Source organism: Cetorhinus maximus, chromosome 13, assembly GCF_964194155.1.
Source record: "Cetorhinus maximus chromosome 13, sCetMax3.hap1.1, whole genome shotgun sequence".
Taxonomy (NCBI): Eukaryota; Metazoa; Chordata; class Chondrichthyes; order Lamniformes; family Cetorhinidae; genus Cetorhinus; species Cetorhinus maximus.
Window position 1 is genome coordinate 107,042,498 of NC_135891.1, and position 25,200 is coordinate 107,067,697.

Genomic DNA, 25,200 nt, shown 5'->3' on the forward strand with positions numbered 1-25,200 from the left:
CAATTTGATGCGCCTAATTAGGAAAAATAGTTTGATATGGTGTGACAGCCCTTGAATTTGGTGCATTTTGTTGTTTGGGTATTGCAACTTTAGATAAAAACTCCCGGAAGCTAGTTTCCAGCCAAATCTAAGCAATAGCAAGTCACTTGCTGAAAAAAAATCAATTGCCAAAGTATCATAAAAGGCAATTCCTTATTAATAGAGAGCTAATTAGCATCTTTGTCTTTGTCATTTAAGATTATGACAAAGTCTTGTTACCTTTAGCAAAATGGGTTCCATGATTGGTTGAAGTTAAGCTATGACTTTTCTAGTCTAAAAGATAAAAGCAAAAAAACTGCGGATGCTGGAAATCCAGAACAAAAACAAAAATACCCGGAAAAACTCAGCAGGTCTGGCAGCATCTGCGGAAAGGAACACAGTTAACGTTTCGAGTCCATGTGACTCTTCAACAGAACTTTTCTAGTTTATATGCTTCAATTCAATACCGGGCAGCACATCTACAAACTGAGATGTTACAATACCTCAACTATCAGATGTGGTTCAGTTAGTAGCACGCTTGCTGCTGAGTCAGGAAAGTTGTGGGTTCATGTCCCACTACAGAGCATTAAACAATAATAAAAATCTAGGCTGATGCTCCAGTGCAGTACTGAGGGAAAGCTTTGCTGCTGAAGGTGCTGGCTTTCCAATGAGATGTTTAAATGAAGCCCTGCCTGCACTTTAGGATACCCTGAGGTTGTGAAAGGTGCTGTATAAACGCAAGTCCTTTTTTTCTCAGTTGCTTTTTACATAAAGATGTAGAATTTGAGGGAACCTGGGTGCTGCCCCATACAAAAATCTACCTGGAAAAACATAAGCACACATTAACCACGCCCCATGCCTAGGAATCCCAACATCTGAGTAACATCAGAGCAGGAAAAAGTATAGGTTATCAAGGAAGTAAGGATAACAACACAGAAAACCTCAGCAGACAGAACTGTAGCTTTAATTCTTTATTAAAAGATTGTTGTCTCTTCTAGTCAGGTAACCTGAAGCTCCAGCTGATGAGAAAATGGGCACTGAGCCAATTTCTAGGTTTCAGATAAAAGCAAAATACTGCGGGTGCTGGAAATCTGAAACAAAAACAGAAAATGCTGGGAAACCTGCTGAGTTTTTCCAGCATTTTCTGTTTTTGTTCCAGGTTTCAGAGGTGGATTCAACTTTGATTGGCCTGATGTCAGTTCGGAATGAAGACTGATATAATGTCCAAACTGAAAGAAGCTGCTGCTCTCCAGTTGGCAGTGTTAGGGACTGAAACTTGGAGGCTTTAAGGCTCTGACTAATTCATTTCAATATTTATGCAACTTATGGATTTTTTTTTTTAAACTGCTGGTTAAGCTTCAAATGAAAGAAGATGAAATTCACCATTTCATTAACCTTTCATTTCCATTGCAAGAAACTGCACAAAGAGCTTGAATAAAGTGGTGAGAATGGACTCATTTTCAACTAAGTTAGAATGACACAGAAAATGCAAGGAAAGCACTGATAGTAAACAGTCATTATATTTTTGTGATTTTACTCCTGTTCTTTGTCCAGCCCTTTCCACATCCTTCAGCTGACAGTCTGTGCTGTGGATTCCCCCATCACTGCTGCCGCCACTCCTCTAGATCTGTGGAAAGTATGGGTTAGAAGGGGAACTCTCTCCCCTGGCAATTTTCTCCCCTATCATGAAATGAAGGGCTCTGATGGGCGATCTATAGTGAGCTGGTTAACGGTTAGATTTAGTCCCGGAATGAGTGAAGCAGCAACTTGATCCTTCAAAATGCCCTGCACAGCGGAACAGCAAAGCCCACGGGTTCCTGCCTTGCAATTTCTTTAAGTAACGAAAGGCAGGGTCTCAGCTCGAGTCAGCAGGAGGAGACGTCCAACAGAGAGCAGGCGCTTCCCCACAGGATGTGAAAATTGGCAGGTGACTCATCCAGCCACTCTCCCACACCTCTTAGCCACTGGTTACTGAGCTTAATAGAACACAAGAAAAGTGCCTGGCGCTGGGGGAGGGAAGAGGGAGAAAACAAAACAAACAGGGAGCTGGGGACGTTTTTAAAATGCAGATAAAATCACAGAATAAAAGTAGGGATTCACGCTCCTAACTGAAAACAGTCAAATCCAGGAGTGAAGCGAATTCCTATGTGAAGTGTTGTGAGATCCATCACTCAACTACTGGAAACACCAGACCACCTCACATTAAGTGCCCATTTTTAAAGGAGCGCGTACAATCGGAAGCTTTTGCTCATCTCTATTTAAAACTATTGCATCAGTACCCTGAAACCCTTATCTCTGCATTTTTCATGAGCATCGCTGTCTAGTGTCTTTTTTGTGCAGTCAATAACATGTAACATCTGTGCACTGACCTGTGCAGGGGAGTCGACATTAAGCAGAGATTCACTTAAATGTTTCAAACAAGTTTTTTAAAAAAAAAATCAAATTTACCAGTGAAGCAAAAAGCCTAAAGTGACATCAAAAAAAAAGGCAAACAATAGATGGCAATTGGACTCACTAATGTGATGAAAATTTCTGCACAATCACCACTCACTGTGGATGGGAGTTAAAGAATAATGTTAGCATCATCCTGCTGCATCATTAAACACAGGAGGTGCGTGCTCGCATCTTTAGAACCTAGAATTTCTTCCCGCAAAAAAAAAATACATCTGGTAGCCCAGATTGTAAGCCATGTGCTGCACACATCAATTTATTTTTTTATTGCCTATTTGGTCAAAAAAAAACAGAGGTCCACGCAGACCGGATGATCAATCCATTTTAGTTAGCAGCCCCCACTTTAGTGAGAATTTTAATGTAACTTCAGTGCAGTGCTGAGAAAAATACCAACCCACTCTGGGGCCCTCTTTTTTTTTTAAAGATCACGGGAAGAGTTGGATTCGCTTAGGTCGGGAAAGGGTTAATTCACCGGTGGGCATGGGCAGATTTCCTCTCTGAAATGAAGCCCCTTCCCCAAAAACGAAACCTTCCTCACAATAACTACAGCGTTAACCAAGAACCAAGGTTATCTTGACCAAGAAATGTTTTTGATTGCTCACAAGGTTGTCTGAAATTCCAATTAGCCACAATCAGAAGTGTGAGCGTCTTATTTTCATACCTGCAAGATGAACGGACTTGTACATTCATAAGGAATTTAACATTTAAAGGGATAATTTGAGAGGAGATTTAGTATTTTTTCTTGTTTCCCTCCCTCTGCCACCCCCCCCAGAGTATTTGTTAGGACTGTTCACTATTGGCTGAAGCTGCTTTTAAAACAGGAGTTTGACTACTTACTGTTCAGGCAGTTCTTCTTTCTAGTCCCATTTACCTTCCCAGCTCTATCAATCTTGAGGAAGTATTTTGTGGCTGAGTAGAGCCTCCGCCACCGCACATCGCCCTGCAGGTGGTTGTAGCTGCGTGTGTGGCGCTCCAAGCTCGAAGAGCAGTTTGTAGCATCCAGCGTTAGCGCATCTTCGGACTCGCCGTGGCAACTGGCAGACACCGAGCAGGTCAGGGAGAACAGAAGGAAGCAAGCGAAGTGGGGCAAGGGCGAGACACCGCTGGTCAGCATCCATTTCCACATTGTAGTAAAATTCCTGGAGTGGGATCTAGGAAAAGACGCATACTGAAGCAGCAATGAATTCACCTGGACAAAGCGAGAGTTCCACACGCGGGCTTCCCTTCACAACAATCTTTCCGTTAATGTCTCCGAGTTGCCCCGATGTTGTTGTATCCATGACCCAGTCACACCTGAAGCATTAGTCCAATTTGCCTTTAATAATTCCTCAAGAACAACTGTGCAGAATTCAAATGGGCATGAAGTTTCCTCTCTCACTGGAAACTAGCTGAAATTTGTGCAGGAAGGATGAAAGAAATAAGAAAAGAAAAATAAACTTCAGTCTTAAGTTTCTCTGCTCATCTGAATTTGCCTCATTAAAATGAGAGCCTTGAGAGACTGCAGCATGTGGGAAGGAAAGGTTGTGTTTTTATCAATGCCTCGGACACTACAAACTGCAGGCAGCTTGTCATCTGCTTACCATTCAACTGACAGCTGAGAAAGGGCTGGCCCTTTTCAGATAGGAGGATGTTTTTTTTGTCCTAAGCCAGTAGTTTGTCGCCTGATGAAATGTCATCAGGAGGGTTGGGCATTCAGTCAAGTCACTTACTAGCAACAGCAAACAGGGAAACAGCTTGTAATGGTTTTGATTAGCAGCTTACCTATGTGCCATCGACTGAAAGCTTTCTTCCAATTCTATTTCTCAGAAGCATTTCTTAACATTTCTAACCAGTAACAGCTCTGTTGCCCTGATAGCTAATAGAAAAGTCATATGCGTTTTACAATGGATTAAATTGTGTTCAGAAATGCATTCCACATCTCTTTTAGAGAATATAAAGGATTCGGAAATGGGCATGAACATTTAAAATAACATACAATTTAGGTTCATTAATTTACCTACTGGGAACTAATGTACAAATACTAATATATTCATCTGAAATTCCACCCCCTGGTATTTTAACAGCATTGCTATCCCACTTATACTAAATGGATTAATGGCACAGCTAAAATATGGGAGGGAGGAATTCAGGCAAATGTGTTAGTGCTCATATGCTGATGTTCCAGAGTGCTAGTTCAGAACCAAAGTACCTTGGTTACTCAGTATTGTGGACTATTCCTATTCAAGCAGAAACTCAGATTTCCAAAAGTTGGGTTATGTCTGTTATTTTTTTTTCCTCTCTCTCTCATCTAAAGACCTCCAAAGGATTGAAGTTGGTTTAATAAGAGGCTGATTTTGGACTGCTCTCTAGGGAGTCTCGAGACTGCTTCGCTGTCGATGTGTGTGAGAGTGACCACAAATCTATCAGTCCTGTTACTCTTACCCAAAGAAAAAAACAGCAGCTGGCTTCTTAAAACCTCCATTCTACTTTTGTTACAAGCGTCACAACCTAGAAGCGGAAGAACAAATAATTTTTCTTTTCACCTGTGTCTTCCATTAAAGTGATTTTTAACCTCAGTTCTTTGTAAACTGGATCTCAATTGCACATCACAGCATGTAATTATGTTTTCTTTTTTATAACCTAGCACTTTGATTTCTTCTGGTGGTGTGCTGCTTTAAAATAAACAAATTAATGACTGTGTTAAAGTGGCACACAAAAGGAATTTTGCATGAGTGGGTTAACCAGTGCATCACCAGAAGAAATTAAACCACTGAAAGTTTCAGAAAATATTGCCTCTCTTTATTGTGTGTGCTTGTTTACAGGAAGATTCTTTAACTAATCTGATAAATTGAAGTGGTCTAATAGGCCTGTCATTTGGCTCACCAATGAAAAACTTATGACTTTGCATCCTAGGGCTGACTGCATGCCCAGAATAGTTAATCTCTGTTGGGGGAATGTGGTCAATTGGCAGATAGTGCAGCACATGAAACTGAACTGAGCTGAACTGTCCCATCCCAGGGGATGGTTTAGCCATGGCAAACGATGCTTCTTAATGCTCTGTCTAAAAGTGATATCAGAGAGTAGGGGATATAATACAGAACCTTGCTCACTTTGAGCATTTTACTTTGGTTAGTTCCCCTCCCCCACAGTTCCCATATAACCACTTAAGTTTTCTGTGTTCTCTATCAGTATGTGGTGGGCAAAGCCTAGGCCTTTTTTTTATGTTTTATAGTCCCTTTGACACTGTGGCTTTTCAAGGGAGGACACACCCATCAAATAGCGTGGCTAAGAAGTGATGAACCTCATCAAATGTATTGGTTGACAGGCTCAAGTGTCATCCACAGCTGGGGCTCAGACTTCCAACCACAGTAACATGAAGGAGCCATCTTAGCTATGCACTACTGGACAGGTCTTCTGTCAGCTCTTTACTCAAAGGGAGCAATGCCCTTTACTTCCAACCAATTATATCCATGTCACATTCACTTCCAATATCAAAACCTTACTTCAGTAAAAAAAATCTGCCAATCTCTCGCCTGTTTGCCAATCACAATTACCCTGTGAGATATCAATGTGTGAAAAGAACAAAGTAAATGATCGTTTTTAAAGTTTAAAATCTTCACGTAATAGTTTTGACCTTTTGTTGAAGATATAAGATTGGCCTAACTCCTACCTATTAAAGGGCTGATGATCCATTTGCTAATATCCTGAATGGTTTGGTGGTGGTTTGAGTATAATGCACGGGTTGAGGTTTTTTGTAGAGCAGAGATTTACACGGGTTGGAAAACCTAGAGGCATTTACTCTCGTATTACAGTGGTTTTTCAATTCACTGTCTAAAATTGTTTAATGTTATACTGTTTATTCTCCAAATCTTTGCAGTCTAGAAATTACTGTGTGCAGTAATATTTCAAACAACTATGAGCCTCCATTAAAATAGCAGACAGAGAACAAATGTATTAAGTGTTCTGACTCTAATGTCAGAAACCAGTAATTTCTAGGCTTACGAATTCAGAATTGATTCTTAGAAATCAGATGTTAAACTCAGCAGTGTTTGCTTATGATTACTGTTGTTTGGTAATCTGACTTCAGTTACTTAAGCAGCCCTGATACAGTCAGGGTTGATATATAGCACCACGCCTGCATGTGTGAATGCAACTTGTTTATATGTGCGACAACTTAATGTTTGCTAAAGATTTATGTTTTAGCAGTAGGAGCTGCTGAGATGTTACAAGCACAGTTATTTTCCAGAGCAAACAAGCAGCAGGATCTTTTGTTGCAATTTGAATACCTGATGACAGTGTATTACAAAACATTACAGTTTTCATGCCATAGAGCACAGAAGTGTCACTTGAATGGGTTGATATCTGAAGCGGATCCCAGGGTTGCGTTACAAGATTTTAAATACACAGCAGGTCACCGGGGGCAGTTTTCTGAAGATTCCACTCCTGGAGTGCTGTTCCACAGGAGCACAAGTCAAAAAACGAGGGCCAGAATTTTACATCCTGCAGGCGGGCACGTGCCTGACTTGAACTGATGTGAAATAGCGCGAGATGATGTCGGGCGAGTGTCCCGACGCCATCGTGCATTCACGCGGATATTTCATTCGGCGGGTGGGTGCAGCAGTCGGAAGCGTGCCCGCTGACAATTAAACGGGCAATTAAGCCCACTAAAGATGCAATGAACAGCGATGTTTTGTGACCCATCCACACTTACGGTTGGCGGACCGGCCATTCTCCCAGGCGGCATTCACATTTTCGCTCAATCCTCGATCCAGGGCGGGATGAAATCTCCGTGGGGAAACAAAATAAAAGGCGATGTCTGGGGGCTGTTTTTTTTTTTAATGAGGTAATGCTTTCATTGTGCTGCATGGACATATTTTGCAGCATTTTTGTCATTTCCTTTATTCTGTGGAGGTCCGACGAATTAAAAATTCAGGCCCAGGAGTGCACACCAGGGCCTGGGAGAGGGGATTGCACACAGCGCTAATCACCAGGGCCCATGCCTTTGGGAGGGGGAGTGGCCCAGGCTTGGGCAGGGCCGCCCCTGTCTCATGCTTCAATGTGCTTGCAAACAAGCGTGCCATGGGTACTCTGCTCTGGGACTAAATTCCAGCGCTTGAGATCTGATGTAGCCTGCGTCCACCCTTGGCCATGCTCTCGCCCTCCCACAGGACTACTTATCCTATAAACGACCCCATGTGCTATTTTCAGAGCATGCACTCCCTCCATGGGCGATTGAAATGCCTTCGCCTGAGTTTGGCAAGATTCAAGTAAGTCTTATCAGTTTTTAAGTTTCTTATTTCCCTCCTGCACAATTTCCTCTGATTTATTACAATGGTCTTAGCATTATTCTAATTGTTTTATTTGTACATGCTAGGTTACATATAACTAGTGGACCATTACCATTGGGCCATTACTCTTTTATTTCTCTCCTGCTCTCATTTTATTTCTTTGATTAATTGCTGATTGACTAATATCTTAATTACTACCATAAGTCATGTTAATAATGCATTATTATGAATTTCTTCATTAGGTCTTTATATTTATTAATTACTAATTTTCTATATAATTTATAAAATCACTTTCTCTGATTTGACTACTAAAGTCAAATACCATTGCATGTGATATACATGGAGTGCTCTTAGTAACAATATTTCCAGTTCAATTGTCTAACTCCTTTCTAAATTACTTATCCATTTGAACTGGCCATATGTACACTAGTTGAAAACAAACTAAAACCAAAATCAAAAAAGTTGCCTCTTGATGGCCCTGGACTGGGCCCTTCCCAATCTGACCTTCTTTCTCTCAATGATGTGGCATGAGAGTGAGTGAGTGTGAGTGAGTGAGTATGTGAACCCTGACACTGGGAGTGAGCCAGATAAACACACATGCACACACACAGACACACATAAAACATCCCTCTCCCCGCTCCCCAAAAACACAATCCAGACACCAGGTCAGGAGAGGAGGATAGCCCAGGCTGAAAGGCACCCTGCTTCCGACCGCCCCCCCACCCCCAATTTCCTATTCATTCTGTCGAGGCCAGTTTGGAGTGTGTGCCACCAGAGTCGAATGCAAGGTTGCTGTTAGTTAAACCAGCTTTTCATCATGGTCCTGGTGATCAAGGGCAGAACTTAGCCCTTGTCGAGCGGACTCGGCGGGAGCGGTCGGGAAGCCGGCCGGCCGCCTGCAATTGCGACCGGAAGATGATTTCATGCTGGCGGGCCAATTAAAGCCCACCCAGTGTGAAACGCGAGCCTGTGGGGGAGGGGGGAGGAGGGCGAACGGGTCGAGCGTGAACTTAGCGCAGAGCTGCCTCAGGGAGATGAAGAGTTTTCATAAAAAATAATAAAGGCGTGAAAAATGTTATAAAACATGTCCCCCCTTATAAATGAAATTTCAAAAATGTTACTTTATTTTTATTTGATATTGGAAGCCTCATCCTGCCCCGTGGATGAGGTTTCCAAAAAAATTGCAAAGGCCTTTTGTGCCTTTTTGCCTGCCGGGCAATGAACAAATGTAACTTAATTGATACTTTAATGGCCTTAACAGGCCTTTTAATTGTTGGCGGGCGCCCTGCCGATTCCCGCGCGCACCGGCCAACCGAACTATCACACGACTGTGTGTTGACGTCAGGACGCTCACCTGACTTCAACACGCGTCATTTCACGCTCGAGCAGATCGGGCACATGCCCGCCCGCCAAGGTGAAAATTCTGCCCCAGGACTTGGGGCCCAATCTGTCTTGCTCTAGCTCTGCTTTTTTAAGTGAAGGGAGGCAAAAAAATAAAGTTTTATTAGTTAGCTCTGCTACTTGGCATTTTTAAATGGTGATTTCATTAATTACTAATTTTTTTAAATTATCAATTTATTGCTTTGGCGTTGATTTTTTTTTTTTGCTGAGTTGTTTATGTTTTCTTCATACATTAACTATTTTTTCGAAATGCATGTTTAATGTTGTGCCGAACCAGGTCTCGGGCAGCGGCTGCTGGGTTTCTTGCTGAAGGGGAATGAGAGGCTCACTAGAGTCTGATTGTCTTTTGGAAGGCTGGCAAAAGGGGTTCTTTTTGCTCCAATAGGAAGTGTTGGAAATACTCAGCTCATCTGGTGGCATCTGCGCAGAGAGAAACAGAGGTCAGTGATCCCCGTCAGAATTAGTGCTGATCATGTCTCTGAAATTTTGACTCTGTTTCTCTCGCCACAGATGCGGTCTGGCCCGATGAGTGTTTCCAGCATTTTCTATTTATATGTCAGGTTTCCAGCATCTGCAGCAATTTGCTCCCCTTGTACATGCTCCACGCTGTGCACTTGTAAGCGTGGTGAGTTTCAAGTTAACATGAGAAAATATTTATCACTCAGTGCAAAGTGTAATTTTTCTGTTAACAAAGCCCTCTTGCGTGGCTAGAAACAGCACATTATTGCAGGGGAATTGGTTGGCACTAATTTACTGGAAGGTTTTGCTATTTTTAAACTTGGAAGTGAAAGCAGGAGTTGTGCACCGATAGAATATGCCACAGTTCCAGGATTTTGACAGTGAAAGGATGGCAATATTTCCAACTCAGGATGGTGTGTGGCCTGCAGGGTAATTTGCAGGTGGTAGTGTTGGCATGCGTCTGCCGCCTTGTCCTTCTGGGTGGCAATGTTTGTGGGTTTGGAAGGCGCTGTCAGTGGAATCTTGACTATCTTGCTTCCTCTTCTGAATTTTGCTGGACCATTAGGCACCAGTCACCCTGTAATACTTCCCCAAAGTAGCCATTTTCCCTTGTGAGCCTATGTAGTATTGAGTCAATGAGTGCATTACTGTTGACCTGGCCCTGTGCTCAGCCAATGCCAGTATGTTTCCAGATGAAATCATGGGATAGTGATCAGGAATGGGAAGCCTGACTGATTCAGCTTCACCCTCCCTAACCCAGTACATTGAAGCCACTACTCCTCTACAACTGGCTGGCTGAGATCAGTCAATTCAGCACATACTGGGGACTAAACCTATGGCCTTCCTAATCTATGTGGCTCAGTTCCATACTAGGCTGTGTATTTACTGACTGAGTCGTTGGGAAAGTCTGAGAATGTTATAGTTCCGATGCAGTGAACCTATTTCAGAAATATTATCAGTTATGTGAATGATATGATGCCATTTGTATAACGCATGAATAAAAATCATCGCATTAGGGATGGGCAATAGAAGTGTTGGCCTAGCCAGCAATGCCCACATCCCATGAATGAATGAATAAAAAGAAATCCTTGCTTAACAGTAATCAAATAATTAAGCCAATTAAAGTACTTCATCTTTCTGTAAAAAAGAATTATTGTGGCATCAGGGAAAATAGTGTGAAATGACTTGGGGCAGGATTTTCCCCTGGTCAGGTGGGCGTGGCGGGTGGGCCCGGGAACCAGCGCGAGACAGACCACCGCCCGCAACTGGGCCCCGACCGCAATTTCACGCTGGTTGGCCAATTAACGGCTAGCCAGCGTGAAATACGTGCTAAGAGCCTCAGCCCTGCCAGGTTGGGGGTCAGGGGGAGCGCAAACGCTGAATTCTGCACGTGATGGAGAGGGGGGAGTGCACACTGAAAGCTCTCTGAAAGCACAGAGCCGCCCCAGGGAACTGAAGAATTTTAAGCACAAAAGTAAACATTTTACAAAGGATACAGACATGTCCCCCCCCATATGTGACTCAGCCACATGGAGAGGGACATATAAAAAAATGTCAAAAATTCTTTTTTCTCAGTAAATGTTGGAAACCTCATCCCCTCCGCGGATGAGGTTTTGTTAAAAATGCAAAGGCCGCCTGGCCCTATTCGCCCGCCCGCCAACTGAATGGTTGGACGCTCAGTAAAAACTACATATTAATTCATTGCTTAAGCGTGTTAAATGGCCTGTTCATTAATGGTGGGCGCGGCTCCGGAACCCGCACACGCCCACCAACCGATAGATCGCAAGGGTGCGCGATGATGTCGGGAGGCTCGCCCAACATCGTCGCGTACTATTTCACTCCCGTATGCCTGCGGGATGAAAAATTCTGCCCTCGGTGATTTTTGACTGTACAGCACAGAACACCGAAGCGTTTTGTCATAAATTCTTCCTCACAAGCCACTGTGGCATCTGTGCTCCTTTAAATCTGGCCTCTTGAGCATCCCTGTTTTTAATCGCTCCAACATTGGTGGTTGCGCCTTTAGCAGTCAAGGCCCCAAGTTCTGGAATTTCTTCTCTAAAACTTTGCCACCTCTCTAACTCTTTTTTCCCCCCTTTAAGATGCTCTGTAAAACCTGCCTCCTTGACCAAGCTTTTGGTCACCTGCCTTAGGCCTTAATTTTCACCCCGGGTCGGGATTGCAGATTCGGTACAATTCCCGGCTCCGCAAACACAACCTGGGAGAAAAGTGCCCCGGAGGGCAGGATTTTTGTTACCGGGTTAGTGTGGGGGTGGCCAGGGGTGTGGTGGGGGGGTGGGTGTTGGGTGCAGGGTGAAATGGGAACTGGGCCCTGCCACCTCCAGAAGGAGTTCAGAGGCAGCCAAGTGCAGAGGGGAGGCTGTGGAAGTGGCCTGCCTCAGTGCTCTGACACTGTGAAGAAAAGAATACAACAAAAAACAGCCCTCCAGCCATCAATCCTCACATCCCTAACCCTAACCCTAAACCTAACCCCTCCCACACACACGCCCCGTGCTCCATCCATGCCAACCCATGCCCAATTCAATGGTCCCAACCAAACCCTCATTGACCCTCATACTCTCCATGCTGGCATATGTCCCTCTACCCAGCCCCCATGATGCCCCATACCCTTCATGCCAACCTATGCCCCTCCAACCACCCATGGCCCCTTATAGACCCCCTGCCAACTTAGTGCCAACTCATGTCAACCCATGACTCCCCACCCACCAACCCTTTGCCCTTAAACCCTCCTTGCTAACTTATCCATTATTCACCATGGGTAGACCTCAGGACTAAGGCTGAGATTAAATAAAACTCATAACTGTCTATTGATTAATTCCCTATTTGAAAGAAAACCACATTGATATAAACTATTCACTACATTTAACTTATTTTAATCGTTTATAAAAACAAGTATTCATATTCTCACTTCAAAGACTTTATAAGCACTTGGAGTTGTCAATCAAACCGTGAACTGACAGGCACCCAACTGTGATAATGACAGGTTATGAAATCAGTCATGCAGCACTAATCACATAATGATAACCCTCAGGCTTATGTCAACAGAGAGGGTGAAATAGCAAGTACTATTCCTTTTGAACATTGTAGAGTTTTTTTTTCAAATATTTAAAGGGCAGGAGATTTAAATTTCTTGTCAGCTTGACAGTTCCCTTTGACAGATTACTTTAGTGGTTCAATGAGCTTGACAGTTCCATTGGGTTTATGCACTTTTTACACAAAACTATGCCTAATTTTAACAATCTCAAAGTGCACTTGATCTCTCCCAAAGGGAGCCTGCCCTCTCCCAAAGGTGTCCTGGGACCATATCTAAAAGGGTACTTTACCTCTCTAAAGAACACTGGTAGCTTTAGACCTTCTCCTGCTAGGTCTAAAGTTCACAAGTCATGTTTTGGACATCCCACTAATGAAAATCAGATCTGACTGAAGGCGGCTGCACTTTAACACATGAACCACGAATGTGCAAACCGCAACCTGCTCCTGCTCTTTCCCCTAGGAAAGTGTTGGGGGCCAGGTTCGGGGGCGGGACTTCTGGATTGGGGCCTCTGGCATCCATTTTCACGATGGAGAGCCTCTCTGTCTGCGTGAACACTCAGGCCTTAATATCTCCTTATGTGGTTCTGTGTGGAATTTTGCCTTATAATGCATGTATAAAGTGCCTTGGAGCGTTTTAGAGTAATAAAAATGCTACATTACATGTTTTTGTTGGTGTAAAAGGGACATCTACTTCTCGTGTGACTAGAGTAGTGGGATATAAGTGCATCAAAGTCAAATAGATTAACTGATTAGTCAGTTGTAGTTTGTAACAGCACTGCTGACATAGAATGACTGTGTACCTGAATAACAGCAATCACAGCTTATCAAATGTTATATACTGCCAGAAATGCTTTAAGGCTCATTTATAATGCATTAAGGTGCAATATGATCACAAATATTCATATTTATTATTACTTTGCTTTCATTTCAAAGGAAGGAAGATTAATTAGTAGATCAGGTAAAATGCCCTTCGGCTCTTTCCTGAGGTGTTTTGCAACCACCTTTTTTGATGAATTGATACTTAAATAGAGAAGCTGCTATTTAAATATATAGAAGCTTCTCCTGTTGGCTCAGTGAGCTAATCCAGGAAGTAGCTAGACCATCCAATCAGGAAGGCTCTCTGTTTAATTTCCAACTCTGATCAATTGACTGATATCAATTTGGATAGTGATAGAAATGCTGGGCCCCATTTTAACTTCTGTACAAGTGGGTGGGTTTTGAGTGAGTTAAAATCTCACCGATAGAATCAAGGAATCTTATAGCACTGAAGGAAGCCAGCCAGCCCAATCAATAGTTTGCAGCAGCTCTTGGTGAGGGAGATAAAAATAATTCAGCATTCCTGCTTCTGATGGAAGTGCATACATAGATGTTGGGAACAGGATCAGACTTCTGATGCTTCCTGCAGTTGACTGTCCTATCAATACTCCTGGTCAATGGTAAGGGTGGATGAAAGGTCACTCAGATAAGCACTGGAGGTTGACTGGACCTGAGTAATCAAGTTAAAACTTTCAAGGGAAAAGGGGACAAAAATCAGAAAATAAAACAAAAATAGTTTGAATTATCACATTACCAAAACCAAAGTGTGATCATCAATGCAAAAGAAAGATAAAAGAAAAGCAGTTATTCTGTTAAACTTGTACAGATCCTAGGTAGAGTGACCACACCTGGAGTACTGGGCACTGCTCTGGTCTCCATATTAGGGGAAAAAAGGATATAAAGGTACTGGAGAAGATACAAAAATGATTTACAAGGATGATGCCAGAACTGAGAGTTTATAACTATCAGGAATAATTGAATAGGCTGAGGATTTTTTTTCTAGAAAAGAAATGGCTGAGTGGAGACCTAATAGAAGTCTTTAAATTATGAAGAGGTTTGATAAGGTAAATGTATAGAAGTCGTTTCCATCTGTGGGGGGTGTCTACAACCAGAGGTCATAAAGATGAGTGATTAATAAATCCAATAAGGAATTCAGGAGAAATTTCTAAACATTGAGAGTGGTTAGCATGTGGAATGTTCTAACACATGAATAGTTGAGACAAATAGCTTAGATATATTTAGGAGGAAGCTAGGGGGAGAAAGGAATAGAAGGCTATGTTGATAGAATTTAATGAAAGCAGGTGGGACCTCGTGTGGAGCATAAATTCAGATATAGACCAGTTGGGCTGAATGGCCTGTAAATTTTATGTAAAAGATCCTATTTAATACAAATTGTTATTGTTAAATTACTGAGCTGAATTCAAAAGCTATCTGTCGCTCAGGCCAGTAAAACCTTGAAACTAATGATCCCAACAATGTCACCAGGACTCATTGTTTGAAACAGAGTATTCATGGTGGTGAAAAATCAATAAAAATACACAAATAGATGCTTAAGCAACTGCTTGTTCTTTGAAAACATTTGATTTTTTTCCCCCTTATTCTTTTCAATCAAAATGTTTTCACTTAGCTTAATTTGCAGTGGCTGAAACTATCTTAAGATCCTATCTTGCTTAATAGCAAAAGGATTTGTGGGGTCATTTGAAATCCCATGAAATCCATACACCAGACGAGAGTGACATAGCAATGTTTTCTCTCTCTTTTTGGGAAAGCAGCAATTCTCTGCTGAGTCTAGTTCCATTGTTGCTTGGCTGTGGTACCTCACCCAATTGTCCCATGCTCCGGTATAAGCCGAGTGAGTGTCAGCAAGCTATTGAACACTAGCAGCATCGCAATAGAAGTTAATCCTGCTGTCATGTGTACACACTTTTCAGCAGGTGTGAGGCTCCTGAATTTTCCTTCTGCAGCCCTGGGATACTGAGACCAATGGAGCAGCAACATTGCTTCACTGGCTGAGATCTACATAGACTAGAAATCAAACTGAGGACATCAGTATGGTTATGTTCCAAACTGCGAGTGCAGAGCAGCAACCCCAGATGATGTGTTAAACCCCAAGAGGAAATCAGAACAACAGGAACTTGCATATATCTGGTGCCCCTTAAGCTCAGGCGGACATTGCAGAGGATGATACAATTGGATAATGTGGACAGAAAACATGCGGAAAGGGGAAGGAAATGGAGAAGCTAGGATGAGGAACAAAAGGCACAGTCAAAGAAGGTTTCTGAAAGTTGTGAGTAGCTAGGTGAAGGGAACAGGGTAGAGAATTCCAGGTGACTGGGGTTTACCGGCTGAACTTTTTCTTTAGGGGTTGATGTTATTTAGTATAGATAAATATGTATTTGGACACAATATATATTGGATAGTCCATAATGCAACCCACAATGTATATATTTACCTTCAGAAGTTTGTTAGTTTTATTTTCAAGTTACTTCAAATCAGTGAGTTTGTGAATTGAAAGATGCAGTTTATTGTGACCATAGGATTCCCCAAGGGGGCGCAATTAGACCTATATTAATTCAATTGGAGCAAGCACAAGACAATTAGTCTTGTCTGTATAGGCTATACCAGAAACATTGTATTTACCTGGGATATTATAGAAGGTACTATGGTATATGGCTTTTGCCTTCTCACTAATGGAAGGGAATACTTTGCTGCCTGGATCTTTTTTGTTACAGCATTTTGCCACACTATGCTCCAATGTTTTATGTAGCAGTGGCAGTGACCATCAGGTAAAATCAATTTGCTGATGGAGACCACAAAGTGGAAATGGTTTATTGACTGTTGGGAAACAATGAAACTTATGCCCAATGTACTGGTTTTTATTAATCAACAGGGAGATGGAACTATTAGAATTACCACTGATTTCCATGATGTCCGCATATTTTTTTTAAAGTTATCTATTCACAGATGGAACCTGCTTCTCTGTGTTCAACCGACATGGACAGTTTCCATCCCCTCGTTCTCTCTTCCCTTTTCCTCAAGGTTCTGATTCCTTCTCAAGTTCTGTCGTACAGGGCAGCATTTAGTAGCTTACAAAAGTGGCCAGTCTTTTCGTATTTAAACGTAGGTAATAAATTATTAGAAGGCGACTCGATCGTGGAGAGGCAGCTCACCCAGGTTCCATCTGAAGAGCCGTACGGACCCGAAACGTTAGCTCTGTTTCTCTCTCTCCACAGATGCTGCCAGACCTGCTGAGCTTTTCCAGCCCTTTCTGTTTTTGTTTCAGGTTTCCAGTACCCGCAGTATTTTGCTTGTATCCGTCCTTTCTTCATTTGGGAATAAGGTCAGTTGTAGTGTCGCCGCTGCTTCTTCTTTTGAGACCGTCGGCGGGGTTTTCCGCACCCGCCCGCTGCCGCAAACCTCTGGTCCCGCCACAAGTCAACTGACTTCTAGCTGGGGCTCCGCCTCCCCCACGGCGGATCCCACCCGTGACAGGGCCGGAAAATCCCGGCCCAAATAACTGAGTAAAGACAGAGGTTCAACCCGGAACCTTCCTGATGTGTGTGACTCAGTACCACAACATTTACTTATTGAGGTGGTTCAATGGGAGCACATCTAACTTTTTCATTGTTGCCCGCAGTTTTCTACCACGTTATGTGCCTCTCTCTCTCTTTCTCTCTTTCTCTCTTTCTCTCTTTCTCTCTTTCTCTCTTTCTCTGTTTGCTTTCTGCATGAAGCATTCATTATTTTAAGCATTAGAACCGCTTAATGAGGCAAATTTTAAGTAGCCTAAAAATGAGGCTTACTTCCTGTAGTGAATAAATAGCTGCAGTGGAAACTTTACTGTTCTCTGCCGGCGGTAAGCTCTTCTTGCCCACCCACCAAACAATCCAGCCCCCTTAGTCTCTTTGTCGCTTGTGGTTTTGTATCAATCAGGTTAGAGGAGAGGGATGTAACCAACGCACTTCTGAGAACAACTGCTCCCCTTGCATTCTCCTGCTTCTGTCCCTTAGCACTTCCCAGGGAACAAACAAGCTCACTCCTGTATGCATCATAATATTAGCGATGGCTTTCTTAATCAGATGCAGCAAAGTGGGCACAAATTAATACTGTATTTAGCTCTGGGATGTAGTTCAATCTCCGTTGTAATTCCACTCATTTTCGAGATGTGTCCGCCATTACTTGTAGTGCGTTTTGTTGCTGTTCCCCCATGGTTTCACTGTGTTAGCTGATCTCGGTCAAGGCAGCAGAGGAGATGCAACAACTGACGTCAGCAACTGTAATTCAAACACAAGACATTGTGCAATCCATTTCTCTGACTCACTCTTCCCCAAAGCCTCAAAACAGTGGAACTTTCTGGATTGACCTTATTTTCACTCCTATTCTTTATCTGATGGTGCATTGCAATGTTGACCTTGGGCCCTCCCCTGGGTTTCTCAATAGTATTTAAAAAAGCTATGGAATAGACAGATTTCCCCCAGTAATCAATTTGAGGTTCATTCTCGGTAAAGCTGCAGTAATGAGATTATCAGGTATCGATTCCCTCATGCCAATGTTACGTCGCCTGAGGACTGAGGAATACCCTGAATTTTCAGATTAGACCGCAAACCGGTAAATCACTGCCTCTTATCCACAGCTCTCTGGATATTATACATAAGCTGTTTTTTTAATATAACTGATAATGCCTGGTAAAACACCACTGGACAGAAAAAATTAGAGTCAGTGTTTATTTTGATAATGCCACTGAAATTTAGTGAAGCAAAAATCAGAAATCCTGTTTTTTTTCCTCTATTATTTACATTCAGGAAAAGTCCAAGGGAGTCGAAGAGTGATGACAACCATGATCAGGACCATAAAGCACCTTTAAACTTAAGGCCAGAACCTAGCAGTTGTTCATGTCTTATGAGTCCTATGTTTCGTATTGAGTGACATTAGATCAGTTTTTAAAATCTTGGATCTTTTGCCTTTTGAATGCATATAGTGCCTCTGTCATGAAACTCTTTTGAGTTATCAACAGTCACAGATTGCAACTCTTTCGAGTACAATCACAGTTCTTGGTTTCCGGGAGTGGGACATGAACCCACAACCCTCTGATTCAAAGGCGAGGGTGCTATGAACTGAGCCACAGCTGACACCTCCCGCCTCTGTCATGAAGATGAAGCTTTCTTTTAATATCTTTCTTGAGCCAATTTTCTCTCCATCTATCCTCTCCTCAAGGCAGTGACTACTCCATGTTGGGTCATGGTTCCATAGTTCTGGCACCATCCAGTACCTTGTCCAACTAGCCATTATTCACCTATGAGGCTTCACAAGCTGCTTTGCCTTCAAGTGATATCACAGCCAGGTCCAATGCTGTAAGCAATAACTACAACATAGCTTACATTCATATAGCACTTTTGAAGTGCTAAAATGGCTCAAGGCACTTCACAGGAGTGTAATCAGACAACATTGACAACAAACCAAAGAAAAAGACATTGTGACAGAGAACAAAATGCCTGATTGAAGAGGTAGATTTTAAGCAGAATCTTCAAAGAGGGAGCTCCAGAGTTCAGCATTTGGACTACTGAAGGCATGGTTGCCAAAGGTGAAGCAAAGGAAGTGGGGGAAGAAGCCGTTGGAGGAATGCAAAGTTCTCAGAGGGTTGTAGGCCTATAAGCAAACAATATGTACACAAGCCCACTTTCTGATGTGTTAAATAGATGAGCTATGTCCCTTCTTATGGATGTAAAGGCCAAGATTAAAATTTTAAAGGGGCTTCAGCAAACCCAAAGGAACATTTTGCAAACTAAAAATGTTATTACGTTTCAAAAAGTAATGTATTGGCCAGGAAGCACTTTGGGACATCCTGAGGATGTGAAAGATGCTATATAAATGCATATATTTCTTTCTTAAGCTTTAATTTTCATTTTTAAATGTAAAAAGTTCATTTTTCATCAATTGCAACTGATCTGCAGGTAATGCAAAACTCAAATGATGTGAGTCTCTCTCCTCATGGTAGTCTCACACATGGAGTCCATGTCAATTTTGTCTTCAGTTACAGTGTGCATTTTAAATATATATAAAAGGTTACCTAATATGGTTGACTAAATGCCCTTCCAACCTTTAGGTCTGTGTGTGAAACCCAATCAAAACTAATTTGGATGGAAGTTATTAGTGATTAAATCCAGTGATTAGAAAGCATTTGTATTGGCGGTTTTTTAGGTTGTATTCAGGGAGACCAGTACGAACAAACTCGCTGCTTTAGTAGTGCTAAATCTATCTTCCTTATTGTAGCAGCAGAGACCGACAAAAAACTGGATCTGTGACACAGGTAGGTAACAGTAAGCAACATATGAATTTGTTACACGATTGTTTTGCAGGGGACACTAGCATGATCAGTGGATCACTGAATCTGGAATTGAAGTTGGCTGAAGGAAGACAACTTGTGTGCAATTTGTTGTCCATGTGCATTAGTTGGGGATTTCAACCCGAATGCCTGGGGGGTGTCACAACACACAGTATGCTTGTGAAATTCTTCCAGCTGACTTATTTAGCCTCAGAACCATCAGCCTGTTCATCATACTGAGCATCATCACTGTGAAGCCTGAAAAAAAATCTCCATGTATAAAAATTACAAGGTTTAGAGTTTAAGTTTTCGAGTGAGTATCCGGGTTAGGAATGCATTTGGATTCATGGTTAGACTGGGTTAGGCTTAGTTTAAATTTAGATTTAGGTTTAGATTTGGGGCTAAGATTAGATTTAAATTTGGTTTAGGGTTAATAAGATGATTGCAAAAAAATATTGAGCTCTAAAGTGACGAATTCTCAAAGTATTAAGTGATGAGCTTTACTTGTCACCCTGAACGTTTCATTTAGGCTATTGAGGTGACTACCCTCAAGTAAATATTTTGCAAGTTATACAAAATCGCTCTTGGGTAGTACAGAACTTGAATGTTGCTGAAAAGAGAGACATTTGCTGAAACTTTTCATCTTACGCTCATCAGGACTAACGCAAGAATGCCAAATTTCAAACTATCACGACAATTTATACTATAGGGGGAAAGGCTGCTGATTGGTTGGCAAGTCAACTCCAATTGGCCAAAGCATAGCCATGGAGAAAACAATGGGGAAGTGTAGGCTCACCAAGCTCCCAGGTTATTCAAAAAAGGTGCGAGGCTTTATATAAAATTAAAAACATTAGCTTGGCAAACTTCAAAACAAGTACCTGTGAAATGTAGTTATTTTGTCATATAAGGAGTAGCAGTCAATTTGCACACTGCAAGATCCACAATCAGCAATGTGATAAATCTGCTTTAGTGATGTTCACCGTGACAGCAGGAGTTATCCCCTGCTCTTCTTTGAATAGTACCATGGGATTCCTGGGATACTTTATGTTCCCCTCAGAGTGCATCGGGGCCTCAGATTAATGTCTCATCTGAAAGTGGCATTTGAAATGGAAACAAATTTTTGCAAGGTTGTGGCGCTAAAGCAGGGGATGGGGTTTAACTGCATTGTTCTTTCAAAGAGCCAACACGGGCGCAATCTTTGGAATAGGCTCCTGCTGTGTTATATGATTCTAGAATGACATTGTGAGCGTTCGCTTATTACCACACTGAAGTATCAATCTAGAATATGTGCTCAAAGTGTCTAGAATGAATCTTGAACCCACAACCTTCTAACTCAGAAGCTATCACTGAGTGAAACTTAACTTAAACTTCAGCACAGTTGGCAAGAGCAATAGTCCCTCAAGCGTGTAGAGGGGTACTGTTGAAATTTAAATAGCTAAAACCATGTTGCTATTCTGCACAGAGAACTGGTAAACTTCCCACTGCATGTCTAAGCAGCAACATCCTCCCATTTAAGTAATGCTTGCAGAGTTATTTAAAGATGAGTGAGAAGAGTGCCAGCCTGTGGACCCAATGAATAAGCAAGACCATCAACAGCACTTTGGAATGCTACCATCATGCCTGACTCATATCAGATCACTGAGTCTACTGCAGAGCATTGATTCAGTTCCAATCTTCCATTCTAGGAGTGCTATCTTGGAGCTAACTCATCTTGAAAAGATCCTGCTTACCTTTCCTATTAGGAATAAAATATTGCTCACTCACTCACTTTTCCAGAACCACTTCATCCAATTCAGGGCCACAGGAAGTCAGAGCCTATCCTGAGAGGCAATAGATGCTAAGCAGCGTATGCCCAGGACAGGGCACCAGTCCATCTCAGGGCACACATTCACACTGGGGGGCAATTTACCTTGGCCAATCCACCTAATCAGCACATCTTTGGACAGTGGGAGGAAACTAGAGCACCCGGCAGAAACCCATACAGACATGGGAAGACCAAGCAAACTCCACACAGACAGACACCCAAGGTCAGGATCGAACCCGGGTTTCAGGAGCTGTGAGGCAGCAGCGCTACCACTGCACCACCATGCCACTTAAAACATTCCTAGCATTTACAATTTTAAAAAAAATCCAACACTGTGAGATATTCTTCTGCCTTCTCAACTGTGCCAGCTACCACCTCCAAAACAAGGTCTATTCACTGCTTCTGGGCACAGGTTAATGTGACACCTCAGATGGAGTATACTCAGATGGAGTATACCTTCTATCAATCTACATTTACCTGCCCTCCTCAATAGTGAAGCATTAGAAATAAGTCTTTATGTTGACAAGAAAAAATAAGTTTTCCTTTTCTTGAACCCCAGTATACATTTAGTAGTACATAATACAAAGTATAGATAGCACCAAACAAAAACAGAAGAGGAGCAGTAGGGAGTAGCTCCCTCAACATCAGGCAGCACTATGACCAAGCTTGGCTCCAGTAAAATTGAGATCAACGGAAGCCATGCCTGACATAAAGGAAGATGATAATGATTGAAGGAGACCAATTATCATAGCCTCAAGCCATCACTGCAAGAGCTCATCAGAGAAATGGCTTCAGTTCAACCATCTTCAGTTGTTTCATCAATGACCTTCACTCCAACCATATGGTTCAGCGCCATTCACAGTTCCTTCAATGATGAAGGAGTCAGCCTAAAGCAGGATGTTCATAACATCCAGGCTATGGTTGAGAAATGACTGGTAACAGCCGTGCCTCTTAAGTGTCAGGTAAAGAATATCTTGAACAAAAGAAAAGCTAGCAACCTCTCTCTGACCTTCCTATGCACCATCATTACCAAGTCCTCACTATCAACGTATAAGAGGTCATCATTGACTAGGGTCTTAACTTGGTCAGTTATATCAACACAGTGACTACAAAGGCAGTGTTGATATTTGGTTCTCTATGATGAGTGACTCACCGCCTGACCCCTCAAATGCTCTGCCCTATCTATGAGATTCAAGTCAGGTTTCTGATGAAATATCACCATTCCCTTGGATGGGTACAGCCAGAGCAACACTTAAGGAGCTCAACAGTATACAAAAGAATAGTTCACTTGATTGTTGCCTCTACTATTCAATTCAATATCAATCGTGTCCAGCACAACTCACTGTTTTTCCATATGTACTATCTATAGGATACATTGCAGCAACTCACCAAGGTTATTTCAACAGCATCTTCCTCCCAACTGAGTTCTACTATTGATAAGGACAAGAGTAGCAATGGGGACACCATCACTTACATGATCCCCTCCATAGTCATACAATCCTAAATTGGACATATGTCTCTGCTTCTTCATTGGTGCTTGGTCAAAATTCTGGAACTCCCTACTTAACAATGTCGCAGCCCAATCACCACAAGCACTGCTGCGATATAAGAAGAAGACACATCATTGCTTCTCCATGGCATCTAGAGATAGACAATAAATGTTTCTTTTGCCCATATTGTCCAGGAACAAATTAAAAGGTCTCCATTTTTTTTAATGAAAAGTTTACATTCATCCTAAAAGGGTTATATTGTCAAATTTCTAGCTCAGTTTTTCAAAATAAAATGCCACTGTCTCTTATGAAATAATGGAGAGTGATTGTAAAGTATATTAAGACTGGCATTTCCTTACTATGGAATGCTGCAAATTCCTGTAGTCATACGAACATACATATGAACATACGAATTAGGAGCAGGAATAGGCCACTCAGCCTCTCGAGCCTGTTCCACCATTCAGTAAGATCATGGCAGGTCTAATTTTAACCACAACTCACATTCCTGCCCACCCCCCCCTTTCTTAACCTTTCACCCCCTTGTTTATCAAAAATCTATCTACTTCTGCCTTAAAGATATTCAAAGATTCTGCCTTAACCACCTTTTGAGGAAGAGAATTCCAGAGTCTCTCAACTCTCTGAGAGAAAAGATTTTTCATCATCTCTGTCTTTTTTGAGCGATCCCTTATTTTTAAACAGTAGTCTCATTGTCAATTACTGTAGGGCCTACAGAAAATAATATTTTAGTATGTTTTATATTAAAGTTGTTATCCCCCATCTATAGAAAGAAAAGATAAAGAAAGAAAAACTTGCATTTATATGGCAATCTTCATGACCACCAAACATCTCAAAGTGCATTACAGCCACTGAAGTATTTTTTGATGTGTAGTCACTGCTGTTTTGTAGGAAACGCAGCAGTCAATTTGCGCACAGTAAATTCCCACAAAATGCAATGTGATAATGACCAGATAATCTGTTTTATGATGGTTATTGAGGGATAAATATCCAGCTGGGACATTGTGGATCCCCTGCCCTTCTTCTAAATAATGCCATATGATTTTTTTTACACCCATCTAAGTGAAGAGATAGTCTCGGTTTAACTTCTCACACACAAGATAACACGTCCGACAGTGCAGCACTCACTCAGCCCTAATTGGAGTGTCAGCCTAAATTTTTGTGCTCAAGCTTTGGAGTGGAACTTGAACCCAGGACCTCCTGACTCAGGGGTGAGAGTGTTACCAATTGAGCCACAGCTGACAATTTAGCCCTTTTAGGGTGAATGTGAATATTTTCATTCCTAAATTGGTGCCCTTGGCCCAAGCCCTATTTTTAGTTTTTCTTTAATTTGTTCTCAGACAATGTGAGCAAAGGCATATTTATTGCCCTCCCTCATTGTTCTGGAAAGGTGAATGATGGGCCTTCCTCTTAAACCACTGACTACAAAGGCTAAGAAAGCCCATTTCATTCACAGGACTCTTTTCCACGTGGTAAGGTTTATTTCCACAGAGGCTAGGAGACCAGTTGACTAACTGAAGAGCAAAGTCAATTCATTATGTAATTGTTTCTGAAGATCATTTTCCCTCTCACATAGTTGACTTGAGAAGTTTTGATCTCACTTCAGCCCCACATGACGAGCTCCAAAAGATCCTGATATGTAACTTGTCAAACAGATGCCTGTCACTGGAACAGACACTGTACATTTCTGAGATGGAACCTCAGTAAGTAAGCAGCTTATGGACCTTTTTCTTTTACCTTGGAAACTACTATTCTACCATTGAATCTCTGTCTGGTGCTTGAGACTATAAAAAAAAACCTCTGCGGCAAAGATGCTCTATGGATGTGCAATTCAATATGTCCCAATAGATCCAGCTAACCAACATAAATGTATGAATGTAGATTATATCTGTGTAATGAGGCCTGATTCATACCCAGTTACATCAAAGGACTGTAATTCTACCTCCCTCTTAGTGGCGACAATCAGCCTTTAATAGGTTCCATTATTAATTGTTTTTCTGCCTCACTGAAAAGGGAACTGACCGTACCACGAGGACTAAAGCTTCTGTTTGGAGGGGAAACTCCTTCACCATTTTTTTGAGCGACAGCCAGCTTTTCACATCCATT

General features: G+C 42.0%; 1 protein-coding gene across 2 annotated transcripts in view; it reads right to left on the reverse strand.

The window, feature by feature from the left end:
• Nucleotides 1-25,200, reverse strand: part of fgf22 (fibroblast growth factor 22) — a 162,101-nt gene that overhangs the window by 132,866 nt on the left and 4,035 nt on the right. The window contains exon 2 of one of the 2 annotated variants that reach the window (XM_078555956.1): nt 3,307-3,620. In XM_078555956.1, coding sequence (XP_078412082.1) covers nt 3,307-3,620 — 314 coding nt within the window. Of the gene's footprint in view, nt 1-3,306; nt 3,858-25,200 lie in introns of both variants that reach the window. The other variant, XM_078555957.1, reaches the window with a different exon arrangement.